Here is a 22435-nt window from a genome sequence, read left to right on the forward strand (position 1 = left end):
TCTGTATAAAAAAAAATCTGAACACTAAAAGTCACTAAATAACAGATTGGTTGGAACTCGTAAGATGTCGCCCTTATCTGTCGGCGAAACCCTCCGAGATATGTGTTGGAGAGAGCTGAGTGCCAGGACTTGGGCATTTTCACACATGGATCTCTGCTCTGTGTTTCCGCTGACACAGTGACTGGAGAGGGTTCTGAGCTGACTCTAGCCGTGGCTGTGCCTACCTCCCGGTGTGCCAGTAAAATGTATGTTGGCTCCACTGGTAGAGCTCCAGCCCCCGTCCTCAAGCTGTTACACACATAAACACACCCCACTGCACTGTCACTCTAAACATGACCCAGATCCACAGAGGAAGCCCTCTGCTCTGTTTTGTATCCAGTTGCTGCTTTGTATCCAGTTTCCCTATATTTTCATCAGGCAGGGATCAGTGATCCCAGAGTCCGCATCCAGGCTTGTAAATATCAAAGGCTTCTACAGAAACCAACTGAAGGCATACGTTTAGTGTGAAAACAGCTAATTTGGGAATCCTATCCTGCCTGAGTAATTTCAGGGGAAACTCTGGTACAAGTCCAGAGATGCCCACCTTTATTGGATGTGGTTGCTGCTTGTGTCAGTGATGACCAGTGCTTTCATTATATGACCGAGTCGGATCTACCCTAGATATTTCTAGGGCTGGTGTTATTCTCAACAGGCACTGACTCTGCTCTGTTCAGGGAAGTAATGGATTAATTTCTTTGCTTGTATTTCCCCCCCAGCTTCTAATATTTATTTGATAGGGCATACAGTGCATTCGGAAAGTATACAGACCCCTTGACTTTTTCCACGTTTTGTTGCGTTGGGCTTATTCTAAAATTGATAAAATTATTTTTTATGTTGTGTCATTATGGGGTATTGGCAAAGCAAAAACAGGTTTTTCGAATTTTGTTTAGCACATAAAAATAAAATACGGAAATATTCCATTTACATAGGTATTCAGACTATTTACTCAGTACTTTGTTGAAGCACTTTTGGCAGCGATTACAGCCTTGAATCTTCTTGGGTATGATGCTACAACCTTGGAACATCTATATTTGGGGAGTTTCTCCCATTCTTTGCTGCAGATCCTCTCAAGCTCTGTCAGGTTGGAAGGGGTCTGTCGCTGTACAGCTATTTTCAGGTCTCTCCAGAGATGTTCGATCAGGTTCAATTCCGGGCTCTGCCTGGGCCAATCAAGGACATTCAGAGACTTGTCCTGAAGCCAATCCTGTGCTGTGTGCTTAGGGTCGTTGTCCTGTTCAAAGGTGAACCTTAACCTGCTCCAGAGATCTCAGGATCTCAGACTGGGGTGTTCATCAAGGATCTCTCTGTACTTTGCTCCGTTCATCTTTCCCTCGATCCTGACTAGTCTCCTAGTCCCTGCCACTGAAAAACATCCCCACATCATGATTCTGCCTCCTCCATGCTTAACCTGGCACCATCCCTACGGTGTCTGCCTGATGAGACACTTGTAAATGTTCTTATATTTTTAATACTTTTGCAAAAATGTCTAAACCTGTTTTCCCTTTGTCATTATGGGCAATTGTGTGTAGATTGAGGAAAGAAAGTAATTGAATCCATTTTAGAATAATGCTAACGTAACAACATTTGGAAGAAGTCAAGGGGTCAATACTTTCCCGAATGCACTATATGTTAATTCTGTATATTACTTTGGCTGATTTATTTAATATGCAGCATCTGTTGAGATGCACAGGAGATCAGGTCATGAGGGATTGTTTTTTTGGCACACCCAAAGATCTCTCTCGTCTCGTATGATCAAACACCCATTATGTATTACCTACCTACTGTACACACCACTGTAAACCTGATTGCATCTAAACTGCCTCATTGACACAAGTTTGTTAGAAAAAGCTCTAATTTTTCAATTGATTTACATTTGTGTACCAGTAGTCCTACTCACCATAAATTATGGGCCCGGCTCTCTTGAATGCACTGAATTGTCTTGCATGTGTGATCTGACTGCTGCTACCATCAAATTATTATATATATATTTTTTTAACCTTTATTTAACTAGGCAAGTCAGTTAAGAACAAATTCTTATTTTCAATGACGGCCTAGGAACAGTGGGTTAACTGCCTGTTCAGGGGCAGAACGACAGATTTGTACCTTGTCAGCTCGGGGGTTTGAACTTGCAACCTTCCGGTTACTAGTCCAACGCTCTAACCACTAGGCTACCCTGCCGCCCCATGAGTGTCACCTGATTTGAGCTATACAGCACCTATCATTTGGAAGTTTAAGACATTCACCACTCAGCTATTAATGGGAGGTTTGAAATCTTAGCCACATGGGAGGAGGTCAGAGACCTGGCCGTGTGGTGTCAGGACAACAACCTCTCCCTCAAAGTGATCAACACAAAGGAGATGGTTGTGGACTACAGGAAAAGGAGGACCGAGCACGCCCCCATTCTCATCGACAGGGCTGCAGTGGAGCAGGTTGAGAACTTAAGTTCCTTGGTGTCCATCACCAACAAACTATCATAGAACAAACACACTAAGACAGTTGTGACGAGGGCATGACAAAGCCTATTCCTCCTCAGGCATGGGTCCTCAGATCCTCAAAAGGTTCTACAGCTGCACCATCGAGAGCATCCTGACTGGTATGGCAACTGCTCGGCCTCTGACCGCAAGGCACTACAGAGGGTAGTGCGTTCAGCCTATCAGTCTATGTCCAAAAGGCTTCTTAACAGCTTCTACCCTCCAAGCCATAAGACTCCTGAACAGCTAATCAAAGGGCTACTCAGACCCCTCTTTTACTCTGTTTATTATCTATGCATGGTCACTTTAACTCTGCCTACATTTTTATTTATTTAACCAGGTTGGCCAGTTGAGAACAAGTTCTCATTTACAACTGCGACCTGGCCAAGATAAAGCAAAGCAGTGCGACAAAAACAACAGTTACACATGGGATAAACAAACGTATAGTCAATAACATAATAGAAAAATATATGTACAGTGTGTGCAAATGTAGTAAGATTAGGGATGTAAGGCAATAAATAGGCCATAGAGCCGAAATAATTACAAGTTAGCATTAACACTGGAGTGATAGATGTGCAGATGATGTGCAAGTAGATATACTGGGGTGCAAAAGAGCTAAAAATGAATAAATAACAATATTGTGATGAGGTAGTTGGGTGTGCTATTTACAGATGGGCTGTGTACATGTACAGTGATCAGTAAGCTGCTCTGACAGCTGGTGCTTAAAGCTAGTGAGGGAGATATGAGTCTCCAGCTTCAGTGATTTTTGCTATTCGTTCCAGTCATTGGCAGCAGAGAACTGGATGGAAAGGCGGCCAAAGATGAGTTGGCTTTGGGAATGACCAGTGAAATATACCTGCTGGAGCGCGTGCTACAGGTGGGTGCTGTTATGGTGACCAGTGAGCTGAGATAAGGCGGGGCTTTACCTAGCAGAGACTTATAGATGACCTGGAGCCAGTGGGTTTGGCAACGAATATGAAGCGAGGGCCAGCCAATGAGAGCATACAGGTCACAGTGGTTGGTAGTATATGGTGCTTTGGTGACAAAACAGATGGCACTGTAATAGACTGCATCCAATTTGCTGAGTAGAGTGTTGGAGGCTATTTTGTAAATTCAGTTTAACGAGGGTATGTTTGGCAGCATGAGTGATGATGCTTTGTTGTGAAATAGAAAGCCGATTCTAGATTTAATTTTGGATTGGAGATGCTTACATGTACATATTACCTCGACTAACCCGTGCCCCGCACACGTTGACTGTACCGGTACCCCCGTATATAGCCTCGCTATTATTATTTTACTGCTGCTGTTTAATTATTTGTTTTTATTTCATTACTTTTCTATTTTTTTACTTTGTTTTTCTTAACTTCTTAAAGCATTGTTGGTTAAGGGCTTGTAAGAAACTGTGAGCTACACCTGTTGTATTCGGCGCATGTGACAAATAATATTGGATTTGAAGTACACCTTTGCCCGCAATGGGTGAGCTCATAGTCTTCCACAAGGGATAACTCATAATATTGTGAAACGTGTACAGTGGTGTGCCTCTCTTTTTGAGATAGGAAATGGCATTGTTTTTTCAATGTGGTATATTATCGCCAGAGGTTTGGACTCGAGTCACACGACTTGGACTCGAGTCACATTTGATGGCTAATGATTTGACTTGATATAAAATAACTTAAGACTTGTCTTGAGACTTCAACTTGAAGTCTCAAGACTCGTGACTCTACTTTCACTTGAGACTGACTTGATATTATCTGGCCAGGTTTTGTAACGTTTTCACTCATTTTGTAGTACTGTGTCTCCATAGGGATTAGGCTACTCTCCACGCAGCCAGAGACTGTATCACACTTGCAAAAAAAAACATATTGACTAGTGAAACACACGCTTGACCCTCTGATTGGACCAGAAAACTGTCAACAAAGGTTGGGTGAGCTAGCGCAGTGAGGTTTTGGGGGGGTCGTAATTTAGAGTTATTTTTTATTTTTTTTCATAAATATTTTAATAAGCTACATATAGCCTACCATTTTGTTTTTGAAACAAGAATTTGGTGCGATGCCTTAGGCCTATGTTAGTAACCAGATCAAACACGCAAATTTATAAATAAGACATCTAATTTGTGCTTCAGAACAAAAAAGTTGAATTTCTTGACTGTTGATCAGTGACCAGTCATCAGCATTGGCACTCAAATGAGGTCTCACATCCAGATTAGTGACCAAAAAGCACTTGTAGCCTACCTATGTTAATATTATCCATATAAAATGCAGTTCACCAATATCCTACAGATTCATCTTTGCCAGAACAATAGGCTACCTGGTGATTTCATTAATTTTCATATTCCAGATAGTCCTAGGTTGGGTGGGTTTACAATTATATACCTCAGTGGTGGTACTGGCTATATGTCTGAAGATGGCTGTAACATCTCACTTCCTTCAATACCTATGGGTTGAAGATGTAACATTCTAGCAAATTAATTACGATATTTGTGAGGAAGGAAAATGGCTACTTACAGTTCATGCTTTCCATCTGATCCCGCAATCCCCACTGCATACAGTTAGCCAGCCATATGCTCCTGCTTGTTCTGGACACCAGAGGAGTGACAATGTGACATGATATCCCTAGTTGATATTGACTGCTAATGTGAATGACTTTCAGCTTAAAATCCAGGTGTAAACGCAGTTTTATTTCTATGTCTTGCATTTTGGAAATGCATCATTGTTTATGGTTGTAATGACAGGCTACATTTGAGCAGCGCATGCATGCGCAGGGGTTACAAGCTTTGAACCACTCCTTTTTGGGGGACGTGGGTTAAGTTTGAGAACCACTGAGCTAGTGAACAGATTGCTGATTTGCTGTACAGCTATAGGATCGGGTGCAGCGCAAATGTCATTGTACAGAGAGGATTGCCATAAATGGATATGCAGCTCCAAAAAGGGTTTGGTGATCAAGATATTTAAATGTGTACGGTATGTAAACATTTCTTGAAATGAATAATTTACTTATGAAACTTGCATTTGGAATTTGTAAAAATTATTACTATTAAAATAATAAGGGCTGTTTGGTAGCCTCAATAAATAGACAAAGATTTGACCTTGGGACCAATGCTCCCTCTAAGCTGCGACAGTCTCAAGTAGCCTCGAGACTGCCACGCATAAATATTAGTCCACAGAGAGAAGTACAAGTTTGAACTTGACTCAACTTTCTAGGGCAGTGGTCACAAACCGGTCAATCGTAAAGGCATTCCTATTCAATCCCCTAACATTTCTGTAAAAAAAACAACGATAATGCATTTTGTTCCTATTTTTTTCACATCTTCCTGTGTGGTGACTCTGCACCCTAGTTTTTCCTTGATTTCTAGAGCAAATCAAGTGCACTATGGGCCAAACTGGCCAAACGGTCATCTGAGCCTTCCGAATCTGCAGTATCGTAGCAGGCATAAAAGAAAGCTACAGAAAAGTTGGTACTGTGAGATTTGAAAACCATGACTAGAGAGACTGTCAACGAATACAGCAAAGAGATGCTGTTTTTATGAGTGAGTTCATGTTTAAGTTCTTACTCAGCACTGTCAACACTTTGTATTCAACACTTTTATAAGCCATAAAATGCACCTCTATCCTATTTCCACTCAGTGCTACAACAAGCACTGCAGCAGTAATGAAAGAGCAGGAAAGTGTTTCTATAGGGTTGCATTGTTATTAGCGGCTTGGGTAATTTTTTAATATCCAGGAATATTTCACCTTCTCTGTTCATAAGAGCAACAACATGTGTGCATGAGGCAGAAATAATGCAGTGCAACTCGAGGTTCGCCATAATCTGGAAGACTGCCAGGGAGAGTGGAGGGATCATCAGCCCAATAAAATTTAAATAAAAAGCTATTTAAAAAAAATGTATGCTCACTCAGCTATGCTTCACAAGTAATACAACAATGGATCTATTACTGGTGTGATCATATAGCCTACTTCATATTTTGAAATCTATTTTTTAATTGCTTCAAAATAAAGGCATTTGCTGGGCAATTCAATCAAAGCCAATATGTGGTGGTAGTATATTGGGCCTATAGCTGTTTTTAATTGGTTAATGTTGCAAAGCCTTACATTTTTTAAGTAATTTTACAAAATCTGAGCGGTAGTTCTCTGAATGCATTTTGATTCAAAGTGATCTTGACTCTGTTAGCACAATCAACGTTTACCTTTTACTGTTGCCATTTTTTATCGAATCAGGGCAATATTAGCCACTTTCAATGCAATATACAGTACCAAAACAAACTATGCAAGAGATTTTGTTGTAGGCAGAACGAATCGGAGTAAGATTCTATTGTATTGACATGCACGACTCAGCCCGTACTCTACACAGACCAATGTGGCATAAACAAGCAGCGCTGCAGTAGCCAAATATGCAAATAGACCATTGCCATATATGGATCTGTGCCATTTACTTTGAACTGGACTGTGTTTACAGCATGAGCGGTCGTGAGTCGATTCACTTGTTTTGAGAACAAAGCGAGAGCTGCATGTAGCCATGTTTGCACATTTTGTTTATCTTTTGCTAGTTGAGTTAGAGCCCAGTGTTAGATCATATGTAGAAGAAAAAAAAGTAACACAATAAAAATAAAAAAAATAACGAGGCGATATAGAGGGGGTATTGGTACTGAGTCAATGTGCGGGGGTACAGGTTAATTGAGAATTTAGGTAACATGTACATGAAGGTAGCGGTAAAGTGACTATGCATAGATAATAAACAGCTAGTAGCAGCAGCAGCATCCCAAACATGTTCAGTGGGTGTCTGAGTATACAGGCCATGGAAGAATTTTCAGCTTTCTGGAATTGTGTACAGATCCTTGCGACATGGGGCCGTGCATTATCATGCTGAAATGTGATGGCAACGGATGAATGGCACGACAATGGGCCTCAAGATCTCATCACGGTATCTCTGTGCATTCAAATTGCCATCGGAAAAAATGCAATTGTGTTTGTTGTCTGTAGCGTATGTCTGCACATACCATAACCCCACCTTCACCATTGGGCACTCTGTTCACAACGTTGACATCAGCAAACCTCTCGCCCACACATCGCAATTAGAGGTCGACCGATTAATCGTAATGGCTGAATAATTCGGGCCGATGTCAAGTTTTCATAACAATCAGAAATCTGTATTTTTGGACACCGATTTTGCCAATTTTTACAATTTTTTAAATCACCTTTATTTAACTAGGCACGTCAGTTAAGAACACATTCTTATTTTCAATGACAGCCTAGGAACGGTGGGTTAACTGCCTCGTTCAGGGGCAGAACGACAGATTTTCACCTTGTCAACTCGGGGGAGCCAATCTAGTTAACCCAGTCCAACGCAATAACAACCTGCCTCTCTCTCCTTGCACTCCACAAGGAGACTGCCTGTTACGCGAATGCAGTAAGCCAAGGTAAGTTAAAATTTTTAAAAAAGGAACCACCAACTTTCATATGTTCTCATTTTCTGAGCAAGGAACTTAAATGTTAGCTTTCTTACATGGCAAATATTTTTCATGGCACATATTACTTCTCCAACACTTTGTTTTTGCATTATTTAAACCAAATTGAACATGTTTCATTACTTATTTGAGGCTAAATTGATTTTATTGATGTTTTATATTAAGTTAAAATAAGTGTTAATTTAGTATTGTTGTAATTGTCATCATTACAACAAAAAATTTTTTTTTTTGAATCGGCCGATTAATCGGTATCGGCTTTTTTGGTCCTCCAATAATCGGTATCAGCGTTGAAAAATCATAATCGGTCGACCTCTAGTCGCAATACACGCTTTCTTCCCAGTACAGTTGAAACCTGGGAGTAATCCAGGAAGAGCCGACTTCTCCAGCATACCAGTGGCCTTCGAAGGTGAGCATTTTCTCACTGAAGTTGGTTATGATGCCAAACTGCAGTCAGGTCAAGACCCTGGTGAGGGTCTAATATTCTGGAAAATTCCAGAAAATTATGTCATGGCTTTAGAAGCGTCTGATAAGCTAATTGACACCATTTGAGTCAATTGGAGGTGTACTTGTGGATGTATTTCAAGGCTTACCTTCAAACTCAGTGCCTCTTTGCTTGACATCATGGGAAAATTAAAAGAAATCAGCCAAGACCTGAGAGAAAGAATTGTTGACCTCCAAGTCTGGTTCATCCTTGGGAGCAATTTCCAAACACCTGAAGGTACCACGTTCATCTGTACAAACAATAGTACGCAAGTATAAACACCATGGGACCACGCAGCCGTCATATCGCTCAGGAAGGAGTCGCGTTCTGTCTCCTAGAGATGAACGTACTTTGGTGCGAAAAGTGCATATCAATTATTACAGAACAACAGCAAAGGACCTTGTGAAGATGCTGGAGGAAACAGGTACAAAAGTATCTATATCCACAGTAAAACAAGTCCTATATCGACATAACCTGAAAGGCCGCTCAGCAAGGAAGAAGCCACTGCTCCAAAACCGCCATTGAAAAAGCCAGACTACGGTTTGCAATTGCACATGGGGACAAAGATCGTACTTTTTGGAGAAATGTACTCTGGTCTGATGAAACAAAAATAGAACTGTTTGGCCGTAATCACCATCGTTATGTTTGGAGGAGAAAGGGGGAGGCTTGCATGCCGAAGAACACCATCCCAACCGTGAACCACAGGGGTGGCAGCATCATGTTGTGGGTGTGCTTTGGTGCAGGAGGGACTGGTGCACTTTACGAAAGTAGATGGCATCATGAGGAAGAAAATTATTTGAATATATTAAATCATCATCTTAAGACATCAGTCAGGAAGTTAAAGCTTGGCCGCAAATGGGTCTTCCAAATGGACAATGACCCCAAGCATACTTCCAAAGTTGTGGGAAAATGGCTTAAGGACAACAAAGTCAAGGTATTGGTGTGGCCATCACAAAGCCCTTACCTCAATCCTATAGAAAATTTGTGGGCAGAACTGAAAAAGCGTGTGCGAGCAAAGCCTACAAACCTGACTCCGTTACACCAGCTCTGCCAGGAGGAATGGGCCAAAATTCCCCCATCTTATTGTGGGAAGCTTGTGGAAGGCTACCCAAAACGTTTAACCCAAGTTAAACAATTTAAAGGAAATGCTACCAAATACTAATTGAGTGTCTGTAAACTTCTGACCCACTGGGAATGTGATGAAAGAAATACAAGCTGAAATCATTCTCTACTACTATTCTGACATTTCACATTCTTAAAGTGAAGTGGTGATCCTAACTGACCTAAAATGGCATTTTTACTAGGATTAAATGTCAGGAATTGTGAAACTGAGTTTAAATGTATTTGGCTAAGGTGTATGTAAACTGCTGACTTCAACTCTATATCCCTGTAACGACTGGATCTCAGGGAGTGAGTCCATCCAAAGGTTAAGTTCAGTAAGATTAGGTGATGCTATGATTCCCAAGGCACTATTACGCATCAAGATATAGGGCTAGGCCATCCCCTGTGGTCTAGAAGAGCCTTACCCTTTAAGACATTGTCTGATGTGTGTCTGTCTGCATTGTCAGGCATCACCAGCGGCCTGCATGTGTTTTGCTTGCTCAGTGTGTGTTTCTTTCTGAGTTCCAGAAAGAGAAGTTAGCCGGTTGGAACACAATTAGATTAACCCAAGGAGGGATTGCGAAGCCCCACTAGTCTTTTACCCAGTGGGAAATATGGCTATTCCCGTGCTGTTAGTTCTGATTAGATTTGAACAAAAATAGGCAAATGATTAGATGGACATTTACAGTGCCTTCAGAAGGTATTCATACCCCTTGACTTAATCCACATTTTTTGTTACAGCCTGAATTCAAAATCGGTTCATTTAATTATTTTTCTCTCCCTTCTACAATACCCCATAATGACAAAGTGGAAACATGTTTTTAGACGTTTTAGCAAATGTATTGAAAATGAAATACAGAAATATCAAATTTACATTCATGCCCCTGAGTCAATACTTCTCTGCAGCGATTACAGCTGTGAGTCTTTCTGGATAAGTCTCTTAAAAGCTTTCACACCTGGATTGCGCTGCATTTGCATCTTCTAAATTCTTCAAATATTGTCATATTGGTTGTTGATCATTACTTAATACTGTGAGCCCATGTATCTTATTATATGACTTAAGCAAATGTTTACTCCTGAACGTATTTAGGTTTGACTCGAGACATTTCAGTTTTACATGTTGTATTAATTAGTAAAAATTCTAAATGCAGAATTCCACTTTCGATGGTATTGTGGGTAGGCCCGTGACAGTCTAATTTAAATACATTTTGAATTCAGGTTATAACGCATCACAATGTGTAAAAAGTCAAGGGGTGTGAATACTTTCTGAAGGCACTGTTAGAAGGAAAAGAATGGAGTGCTCTCCAAACTGGAATAGAACTGCTCTCCACAGAGATGCTCTCCGTCTCTTGGTCTGCCCACTCGGATTACTCCTCTGATTCCAGTCAGCGGAAAGAACCGAATCTGCCACAGACAGGCACATCCACCCGGATGGCAATCTCTCCCAGTCTCCTCTGATCCACTCCCCAACTTCTCTCCCGAAGGCACTGGAGAAATGACTGTCATTCGGTTGGAAGACTGCATCCTGCACGATCCATGTTCAGGGCCTGAGGATGTGCCTTGGCGACAGGTGGTGAGGCAAGGACTGCGTTTTAATAGTCTAACGTTGCGTCCTCTGCTTGTCTCCTTCAGCTGCACTGAGCCGAAAACACAGGCTAGGTGAATATGGAGGATGTCTACCAATTTTGGTTTCACCCGTCTATGCTGATATGAGTGCATATGAAGGAAATTATACATGGAGAGGACACAACTATATTATTGCGATGTAGGCTACCTAGTGCCTACTAGTCTGCTCCACGCAGGCAGAGACAGGAAGCAGCCTCAGCAAAGCTGCTGCACAGGCACAGAGGGGGGAGAAAGGACTGGGGGAGGGATCATCTTGTGACAGGGTCACGGGAAATGAATAAGGAAGAATGTTATATCTCGCTACTGCTAGACTTGTCCGGCGCAGCTGTTCAACATCAAGACGGGAATCCTAAATGCAAATCTCGCTGGCCGTGTGGGTCACCAAGTGTTAGGGTTTTGAGTTCCTTCTAAAACCCCTGCCTGCTAGCCGCCTAACCCAGAGAAGGCTCCCTGTGAACAGAGCCTGGGGCCTCGTATCCAGCCAGTGTCCCAGTGATATTCTGCTGAGCTGGCTGCCTAATCGCATCGCAGGGCAACATTTTGGATAATAATTTACAAAAGGGGGCCTTACTCCTCCACTTTGTCACACTCAGTCGTTTTTCTCCTCAGTTTTCTCCTCAGATGAAGCCAATCTCAGCCTCAAGTTATTGCCTTCCATTCGTTTGGAGTGGAAATGCATCCCGTGACCCTCTATACCAAATTAAATGGATCCATTTTTACCTATTTTCTCACTTCAAGCTAATGGTTAGTCACGGGGTTGAGGTGTGACAATTCTCTGCTTCACTGATATTGTCTGACAGCTCTTCCTCTGTTTTGAAGTTTTGCTGACATTTTAATATTTTACAGTCCACCTATTACATGGTATTTACTCAGGAAGTGCATGGTGATGTGGTAATTATGTAATATTTACATAGTTCAAATTAGATTTTAATTGATACATGCTACACTGAGTAGGCCTAGGCGATATGGCCAAAATATTTATGGTATTTTTTATTTATTTTTATGGTAATTTATGTTTTTGATTAATGGAAGTTCTACATTTGCTTTATGAGTAGTGCATGACACTAGGGTCGCAACACATATTTTAAATTATTTCAATGAGTCTTTCTCCATTTGGAATATTTTATACTGTTCAATTCAACATAAAATAATTAGCTAACCAGCCAACTAACGATTAGCATTAGTGATTTAGCTTAACTTGCTAAGAAAATATAAACTAGCTGTTTGCAGATGTAAGAAACAAAAACTAATATTGTAATTATGGAACACTTGTGGATTTATATTAGTATAAAATTGGAAACAACATTGTTGTCAACATTGTTGCATGTGCTGCATGGACCATGCAGACTGAACGAAATTGTCTCGTGGTCAAGCAACAACAAATGTGCTTCTTGAGTGACCGAGTGGGACTAGGTCTGTGTGGAGGGAGTGGAGAGGGATGGACTCAAGTAGCGGAGTGAACTGAAAATGGACGTTACACACGGCGTATCACATTTTAATAAACCAAACATTCAAATACTGTTATAGAAGATAAATTAAAAACCCAAACCTTGGTGTGTGTATGTGTATATATATATATATATATTTATTATTAATATTATTACTGCTCAAAAAAAGAAAGGGATCACTAAAATAACACATCCTAGATCTGAATGAAATATTCTTATTAAATACTTTTTTCTTTACATAGTTGAATGTGCTGACAACAAAATCACACAAAAATTATCAATGGAAATCAAATTTATCAACCCATGGAGGTCTGGATTTGGAGTCACACTCAAAATTAGTGGAAAACCACACTACAGGCTGATCCAACTTTGATGTAATGTCCTTAAAACAAGTCAAAATTAGGCTCAGTAGTGTGTGTGTGGCCTCCACGTGCCTGTATGACCTCCCTCAATGCCTGAGCATGCTCCTGATGAGGTGGCGGATGGTCTCCTGAGGGATCTCCTCCCAGACCTGGACTAAAGCATCCGCCAACTCCTGGACAGTCTTTGGTGCAACGTGGCGTTGGTGGATGGAGCGAGACATGATGTCCCAGATGTGCTCAATTGGATTCAGGTCTGGGGAACGGGCGGGCCAGTCCATAGCATCAATGCCTTCCTCTTGCAGGAACTGCTGACACACTCCAGCCACATGAGGTATATTATTGTCTTGCATTAGGAGGAACCCAGGGCCAACCGCACCAGCATATGGCCTCACAAAGGGTCTGAGGATCTCATCTCTGTACCTAATGGCAGTCAGGCTACCTCTGGCGAGCACATGGAGGGCTGTGCGGCCCCCCAAAGAAATGCCACCCCACACCATGACTGACCCACCGCCAAACCGGTCATGCTGGAGGATGTTGCAGGCAGCAGAACGTTCTCCACGGCGTCTCCAGACTCTGTCACGTCTGTCACGTGCTCAGTGTGAACCTGCTTTCATCTGTGAAGAGCACAGGGCGCCAGTGGCTAATTTGCCAATCTTGGTGTTCTCTGGCAAATGCCAAACGTCCTGCACGGTGTTGGCCTGTAAGCACAACCCCCACCTGTGGACGTCGGGCCTTCATACCACCCTCACGGAGTCTGTTTCTGACCGTTTGAGCAGACACATGCACATTTGTGGCCTGCTGGAGGTCATTTTGCAGGGCTCTGGCAGTGCTCCTCCTTGCACAAAGGCGGAGGTAGCGGTCCTGCTGCTGGGTTGTTGCCCTTCTACGACCTCCTCCACGTCTCCTGATGTACTGGCCTGTCTCCTGGTAGCGCCTCCATGCTCTGGACACTACGCTGACAGACACAGCAAACCTTCTTGCCACAGCTCGCATTGATGTTCCATCCTGGATGAGCTGCACTACCTGAGCCACTTGTATGGGTTGTAGACTCCGTCTCATGCTACCACAAGAGTGAAAGCACTGCCAGCATTCAAAAGTGACCAAAACATCAGCCAGGAAGCATAGGAACTGAGAAGTGGTCACAACCTGCAGAACCACTCCTTTATTGGGGGTGTCTTGCTAATTGCCTATAATTTCCACCTGTTGTCTATTCCATTTGCACAACAGCATGTGAAATTTATTTTCAATCAGTGTTGCTTCCTAAGTGGACAGTTTGATTTCACAGAAGTGTGATTGACTTAGAGTTACATTGTGTTGTTTAAGTGTTCCCTTTATTTTTTTGAGCAGTGTATATATATTAAAATACGGTATACCACCCAGCTGTAAGTAGGCCTATCATGATACTGGGTTAGCATTATACTAGAAGGCTAATTACCAGAAGTACTCATAATTGATAGCGAGTAAGCCTCTTTACATTCGGGCTCTGGCAACCAAGTCTAATACCAACTAAATAAACATGAAAGAAAGAGAATTGTTGAACAGATTTTATCATTAGTCAATTTGGTTGGCTTGTAATATTTTATCAATAAACAGGTGCATTGTACAGTTTACCTTTTTAAATGATTTCAGTTAGCAGTGCAGTGGGTATTTTGAGTTACTTGTAGAACTTTCTAAAATATTAATAATATAATAGTTGCCACGGTAACTAGAAATGTACTTCAACACTTGTGTAGCAACAGTGCTAGTGGTGAATGTAGATGGTTTCCTAGATATTTGGTAACATAGCTGTGTGTTTGAACTGAATAAGCATGACAACACCGGATTGTATACTGCCTCCCAGAATTTCCTCACTCCTGACTGAGGTCTGTGTGTGTCTTCTGCACTTATCCTGGAAATCCAACCGCTGCGATCCTTCCGCCTGATTCTGTTGATTGCTCATGCCTTGTCCATTCTTCTAATGTGTGACTCCACACAGTACCTGGTATGACATCAGGACAATATTACTATGTTCCCTCAATTTCCTCCCCGTCTCCACTGAGTTTCTGAGGTTCCTCTCTTCATTTAGTAGGGGTCAGTGAGAGATCACAGTGTGTGAGGCTAATTGTGAACCTTTCATTGAAGTCGGCTCATCTGTAGGAAACTGTCTGGCCTGACCTAGTTAACTGAGGAGCAGAGATCCTCTGAGGAAGACCAACACCGGTCAGGGCTCTCAGACACTCATCAATGCAGCTTTGTCACAGAGAGGAGAGTAAAATGTGCAGTACTACAGCACACACACTTTTTTATTTATTTTATTTATTTTATTTCACCTTTATTTAACCAGGTAGGCTAGTTGAGAACAAGTTCTCATTTGCAACTGCGACCTGGCCAAGATAAAGCATAGCAGTGTGAGCATACAACAAAGAGTTACACATGGAGTAAACAATTAACAAGTCAATAACACAGTAGAAAACGAAGGGGGGGTCTATATACAATGTGTGCAAAAGGCATGAGGAGGTAGGCAAATAATTACAATTTTGCAGATTAACACTGGAGTGATAAAAGATCAGATGGTCATGTACAGGTAGAGATATTGGTGTGCAGAAGAGCAGAAAAGTAAATAAATAGAAACAGTACGGGGATGAGGTAGGTGAAAAGGGTGGGCTATTTACCAATAGACTATGTACAGCTGCAGCGATCGGTTAGCTGCTCAGATAGCTGATGTTTGAAGTTGGTGAGGGAGATAAAAGTCTCCAACTTCAGCGATTTTTGCAATTCGTTCCAGTCACAGGCAGCAGAGTACTGGAACGAAAGGCGGCCAAATGAGGTGTTGGCTTTAGGGATGATCAGTGAGATACACCTGCTGGAGCGCGTGCTACGGATGGGTGTTGCCATCGTGACCAGTGAGCTGAGATAAGGCGGAGCTTTACCTAGCATAGACTTGTAGATGACCTGGAGCCAGTGGGTCTGGCGACGAATATGTAGCGAGGGCCAGCCGACTAGAGCATACAAGTCGCAGTGGTGGGTAGTATAAGGTGCTTTAGTGACAAAACGGATGGCACTGTGATAGACTGCATCCAGTTTGCTGAGTAGAGTGTTGGAAGCCATTTTGTAGATGACATCGCCGAAGTCGAGGATCGGTAGGATAGTCAGTTTTACTAGGGTAAGCTTGGCGGCTTGAGTGAAGGAGGCTTTGTTGCGGAATAGAAAGCCGACTCTTGATTTGATTTTCGATTGGAGATGTTTGATATGAGTCTGGAAGGAGAGTTTGCAGTCTAGCCAGACACCTAGGTACTTATAGACGTCCACATATTCTAGGTCGGAACCATCCAGGGTGGTGATGCTAGTCGGGCATGCAGGTGCAGGCAGCGACCGGTTGAAAAGCATGCATTTGGTTTTACTAGCGTTTAAGAGCAGTTGGAGGCCACGGAAGGAGTGTTGTATGGCATTGAAGCTTGTTTGGAGGTTAGATAGCACAGTGTCCAAAGACTGGCCGAAAGTATATAGAATGGTGTCGTCTGCGTAGAGGTGGATCAGGGAATCGCCCGCAGCAAGAGCAACATCATTGATATACACACATTAAGCATCTACTGATCATTCCTTTATTAACTGCCATCAGATTAAATGTAGGGGGGACCCTGGCTGGTAAATGGTCAAATTGGCCAATGTCCAAAAGAAAGACTTATGGCCTCAAAATTCATCAACCTAACACTAGACCTATCCCGTATTAGGCTACATGTGGTTTTTTGCCTTTTTTCTCAGTGCATGAAATGGCCTTGTTTCAACCGCTTTCAATTCATTAGCTATTCTGAAAAACTCACATCCAAACCAACCATTTAAGACAGTGCTAGATAGTAAATCTCCCACTGCTTGCCTTGGCTTCTGAGCTCTGAAAGGAGCAGCAGCAGCCGGGTCTACGGTGACAAAGAAAATACGTTATGTAATGGACTATTTCATGTTGCTCCCTAGCCTGGCATGTGTGCAAAGGTTGCAGAGCAAATAGAGGAAACGGGTAGTGAGGAAGCGGGTAGTACTCAGCACTGAGAGGGGGAGAGGAGAAAGGACAGGTATTGGAGAGTAGAATATGGAAAGGGAGGAGAACAGGAAGAGCGTCAGAGGAGAGCTGCTGAAGCTGTGATGACTCAGCCTGGGTACTGGGAGAGGAGAGGATGGTGTGTTGGAGGGAGGCAGGGTAGTGCTCTACCTGTACTTAACTGTTCTCTACACTGGTTTGGACTCGTCATTCCCAAATATACCATTGTTGGACACAGCCGTTAGAAATGTCCATATAAAGATACAAAATATTTGGGACCTCCGCTGGGACCCAGAAAATGTGGTGTTGGAGATGTGGGGTTGTCTGTTTCTGTCTGACCGTCGATCCATGATAAGATGTTGGATGGTGCCAGACATTAGAGTTGCTGTAGAATGTATAGCTCCTGGCAATGCACAAGTCATGTGTACTGTTTTCCTGCACAAAGTACCCTTCTGGATGGTATATCATCTCATGCACTTGTCGCATGGTGCGGCCCGTCGGGTCGCATGGAGGAGAGGGTATCACAGAGTATGTGAGCGGTGTTGACAACACTGCTCTGGTGCTACATCTCCTTTCCATCCGCTCCACTGAAACCTCTCTGCACTCACAGGAGAGAGAAAAATGCCACTCTAAATTCGCTCCATTCATTAAAATCACAATTTAACCAACACCCATCTATTGTTGTCTACCTGGACCTACCATTTTGGTTTTGATGTATTGAAATGAAACCATATGATTTTGAATTAAGTGTTTTTAATCAACATGAAAATGTGACCATAAGAAGCGCTTATCATTTCAAATAGGCTACATGTCATATTAAACAGCATATAAACACTCTAAATAGGTCAGGAGCCTGACAGGGAGACTAAGAAGGAACGGAAATGAATTATTTAGGCTTTATTTCAATTTTTTTCAAGGCTATAGCCTACAAAGAAATACATTGTGAATTATTTCAACACTGGGCTGGTAGGGAGTCAGGGACATTAAGCACTCAGTATTTAAACAACATTAAACTCTATTAAATAATTATAGTTTAGAAATTGCTCATAGACTGTGACTTACTTAGAATGATATACAAATTAAACAAAAAATGCCATATTAGGCTCACTCTACAGTGCCTTTGAGTCTGGCTTCAGGCTCATGCGATGCTGCCCGGAGAGCAGGCCAGCAGCGGAGAATATCCTCGCCATGCTTGCAGAGCCACTGCTAAACACCTTTTTGGCCAATCTTGTCAGGCTGGGCAGGGATGCAGATTTTTTTTTTTTTTTTCAATAGGCAGGCCTAAAGGTTTTTGTGCAAAATAGCCAAAATGGAAATGGTCTTGAATTTGGAATATGCAAGGCCTATTTGTCCAAAATCAATTATGGCCTATTGAATGGAACAAAAATTAAAACTTAAGAGATCAGATTTTTCTGTTTTATAAATACTGTGCTACAATGGCACATTTAATTAGCTACCCACCGTGTTCCTTGCTTTTAGCATGTGCACGTAGTTAGTACAGCATCATGCTTTCGAGATGTCTTTTCAGATTCCACAATGATTCTTTAGTTGTGGATTTTACATCATTCCCTGCATTCCCTCTCTTGGTCCTCATCTTTGTAAGTCACCTTGATTTTTGCACCTGTGTGTTTTATCAGTTTCTTGTGAGCTTGTTAAGTGAGCGCTACTGGAGCAGAATTGGAGTGGGCGAGAAGGCCTTCCCTCCAGCCTTTGGGAATCTCACTCCACCCTCCAGTCCAACTTGGATAGTGGACTATACTCAAACTGAAAACATTTGGAAACCTCTGTCTAACCTGTGTTCTGTCCTGTCCCTCCACAGGCACTGGCGAAAGCGGCAAGAGCACCTTCATCAAACAGATGCGCATCATCCACGGGACGGGCTACACCGACGAGGACAAAAGAGGCTTCACCAAACTGGTCTATCAGAACATCTTCACCTCCATGCAGTCCATGATCCGGGCCTCTGAGACCCTCAAGATCCAGTACAAGTATGAACAAAACAAGGTGAGTCTGGCTGGGGGAGCGGGGATGGGGATTGGGGTCCACTCATTAGAAAAATACATTGTTAGTCAAAATGTCTTGTATTATTATAGTCTTATGTAGACATATATCTAGAGAGATCACTTCCAGTGAATTCGGAAAGTATTCAGATCCCTTATTCTAAAGTGGATTAAATTTAAAAAAATCAATCTATACATATTACCCATATATAAAGTAAAAACAGGTTTTTAGAAATGTTTGCAAATAAAGAAAGTAAAAAGGTATATATAAGTATTCAGACCCTTTACTGAGGACTTTGTTGAAGGAACTTTGGCAGCAATTACAGCCTAAAATCTTCGGTATGACGCTACAAGCATGGCATACCTGTATTTGGGGAGTTTCTCCTATTCTTGTCTGCAGATCCTATCAAACTCTGTCAGATTGGATGGGAAGTGTTGCTGCACAGCTATTTTCAGGTCTCTCCAAAGATGTTCAAGTCCGGGCTCTGGCTGGACTACTCAAGGACATTCAGAGACTTGTCCCAAAGCCACTCCTGCATTGTCTTGGCTGTATGCTTGGGGTTGTTGTCCTGTTGGAAGGTGAACCTTCACCCCAGTCTGAGGTCCTGAGAGCTCTGGAGCAGGTTTTCATCAAGGATCTTTCTGTACTTTGCTCCATTAATCTTTCCCTCGATCCTGACAAGTCTCTGTCGCTGAAAAACACCCCCACAGCATGAGGCTACCACCACCATGCTTCACCGTAGGGATGGTGCCAGGTTTCCTCCAGACATGACACTTGGCATTCAGGCCAGAGTTCAATCTTGGTTTCATCAGACCAGAGAATCTTGTTTATCATGGTCAGGGTCCTTTTGGTGCCTTTTGGGAAACTCCAAGCAGGCTGTCATGTGCCTTTTACTGAGGAGTGGCTTCTATCTGGCTACTCTACCATAAAGGCCTGATTGGTGGAGTGCTGCAGATATGGTTGTCCTTCTGGAAGGTTCTCTCATCTCCACAGAGAAACTCTGGAGCTCTGTAAGAATGACCACCGGGTCACCTACCTGACCAAGGCCCTTCTCCCCCGATTGCTCAGTTTGGCCGGGCGGCCAGCTCTAGGAAGAGCCTTGGTGGTTCCAAACTTCTTCCATTTAAGAATGATGGAGGCCACTGTGTTCTTGGGGACCTTCATTGCTGCAGAAATGTTTTTGTACCTTTCCCCAGATCTGTTCCTCAACAAAATCCTGTCTTGGAGTTCTACGGACAATTCCTGGCTTGGTTTTTGCCTTGACATGCACTGTCAACTGGGACCTTACATAGACAGGTGTGTGCCATTCCAAATCATGTCCAATCAATTCAATTTTCCACACGACTCAAGTTGTATAAACATCTCAGGGATGATCAATGGAAACAGGATCCACCTGAGCTCAATTTCGAGTATCATAGCATAGGGTCTGAATACTTATGTAAATAATGTTTTTCTGTTATTTATTTTTAATACATTTGCAAAAATGTTTACTTTGTCATTATGGGGTATTGTGTATGTTGATAAGGAAAAACATTTATTTAATCTGTTTTAGGAAAAGGTTGTAACGTAACAACATTTGGAAAAAGGGAAGGGGTCTGAATACTTTCCAAATGTGCTGTATTTCACTGCATATTCAACCCCTGTACTGAGGCTTCGTTTGGACGCAGAGAATGTATAGCATGGAATATACTCTGCTCAAAAAAATAAAGGGAACACTAAAATAACACATCTTAGATCTGAATGAATGAAATATTCTTAATAAATACTTTTTTCTTTACATAGTTGAATGTGCTGACAACAAAATCCCACAAAAATTATCAATGGAAATCAAATTTATCAACCCATGGAGGTCTGGATTTGGAGTCTCACTCAAAATTAAAGTGGAAAACCACACTACAGGCTGATCCAACTTTGATGTAATGTCCTTAAAACAAGTAAAAATGAGGCTCAGTAGTGTGTGTGTGGCCTCCACATGCCTGTATGACCTCCCTACAACGCCTGGGCATGCTCCTGATGAGGTGACGGATGGTCTCCTGAGGGATCTCCTCCCAGACCTGGACTAAAGAGCGAGACAAAAGAGCGAGACTAAAGAGCGAGACATGATGTCCCAGATGTGCTCAATTGGATTCAGGTCTGGGGAACGGGCGGGCCAGTCCATAGCATCAATGCCTTCCTCTTGCAGGAACTGCTGACACACTCCAGCCACATGAGGTCTAGCATTGTCTTGCATTAGGAGGAACCCATGGCCAACCGCACCAGCATATGGTCTCACGAGGGGTCTGAGGATCTCATCTCGGTACCTAATGGCAGTCAGGCTACCTCTGGCGAGCACATGGAGGGCTGTGCGTCTCCCCAAAGAAATCCCACCCCACACCATGACTGACCCACCGCCAAACCGGTCATGCTGGAGGATGTTGCAGGCAGCAGAACGTTCTCCACGGCATCTCTAGACTGTCACGTCTGTCACCTGTGCTCAGTGTGAACCTGCTCTCATCTGTGAAGAGCACAGGGTGCCAGTGGCGAATTTGCCAATCTTGGTGTTCTCTGGCAAATGCCAAACGTCCTGCGTGGTGTTGGGCTGTAAGCACAAACCCCACCTGTGGACGTCGGGCCCTCATACCACCCTCATGGGAGTCTGTTTCTGACCGTTTGAGCAGACACATGCACATTTGTGGCCTGCTGGAGGTCATTTTGCAGGGCTCTGGCAGTGCTTCTCCTGCTCCTCCTTGCACAAAGGCGGAGGTAGCGGTCCTGCTGCTGGGTTGTTGCCCTCCTACGACCTCCTCCACGTCTCCTGATGTACTGGCCTGTCTCCTGGTAGCGCCTCCATGCTCTGGACACTACGCTGACAGACACAGCAAACCTTCTTGCCACAGCTCATATTGATGTGCCATCCTGGATGAGCTGCACTACCTGAGCCACTTGTGTGGGTTGTAGACTCCGTCTCATGCTACCACTAGAGTGAAAGCACCACCAGAATTCAAAAGTGACCAAAACATCAGCCAGGGACCATAGGAACTGAGAAGTGGTCTGTGGTCACAACCTGCAGAACCACTCCTTTATTGGGGGTGTCTTGCTAATTGCCTATAATTTCCACCTGTTGTCTATTATCCATTTGCACAACAGCATGTGAAATTTATTTTCAATCAGTGTTGCTTCCTAAGTGGACAGTTTGATTTCACAGAAGTGTGATTGACTTGGAGTTACATAGTGTTGTTTAAGTGTTCCCTTTATTTTTTTGAGCAGTGTATAACTAGCAGCCTGCAGACCTAAAACATCACGTGTTGATATGACTTAATTTCTGCCAACATATACTGTATATCACTGAATAAGTAAACCCAGTCTACTAGTCCTTCAATGCTATGAGACTCAGTCTCGAGTCTCATAGCAAAGGGTCTGAATACTTTATGTAAATAAGGTATTTATGTTTATT

The 22435-nt window shown here is 42.7% G+C and overlaps 1 protein-coding gene across 3 annotated transcripts in view; it reads left to right on the top strand.

Moving 5' to 3' along the window:
- LOC109902532 (guanine nucleotide-binding protein subunit alpha-11) overlaps positions 1 to 22435 on the top strand; it is a 96655-nt gene that overhangs the window by 36610 nt on the left and 37610 nt on the right. For all 3 annotated transcript variants that reach the window (XM_031786094.1, XM_020498956.2, XM_020498959.2), the window contains exon 2: positions 18821 to 19005. In XM_031786094.1, the coding sequence (XP_031641954.1) occupies positions 18821 to 19005 (185 nt within the window). The remainder of the gene's footprint in view (positions 1 to 18820; positions 19006 to 22435) is intronic.

The sequence above is a fragment of the Oncorhynchus kisutch genome, linkage group LG13 (assembly GCF_002021735.2).
Source record: "Oncorhynchus kisutch isolate 150728-3 linkage group LG13, Okis_V2, whole genome shotgun sequence".
NCBI classification, from domain to species: domain Eukaryota; kingdom Metazoa; phylum Chordata; class Actinopteri; order Salmoniformes; family Salmonidae; genus Oncorhynchus; species Oncorhynchus kisutch.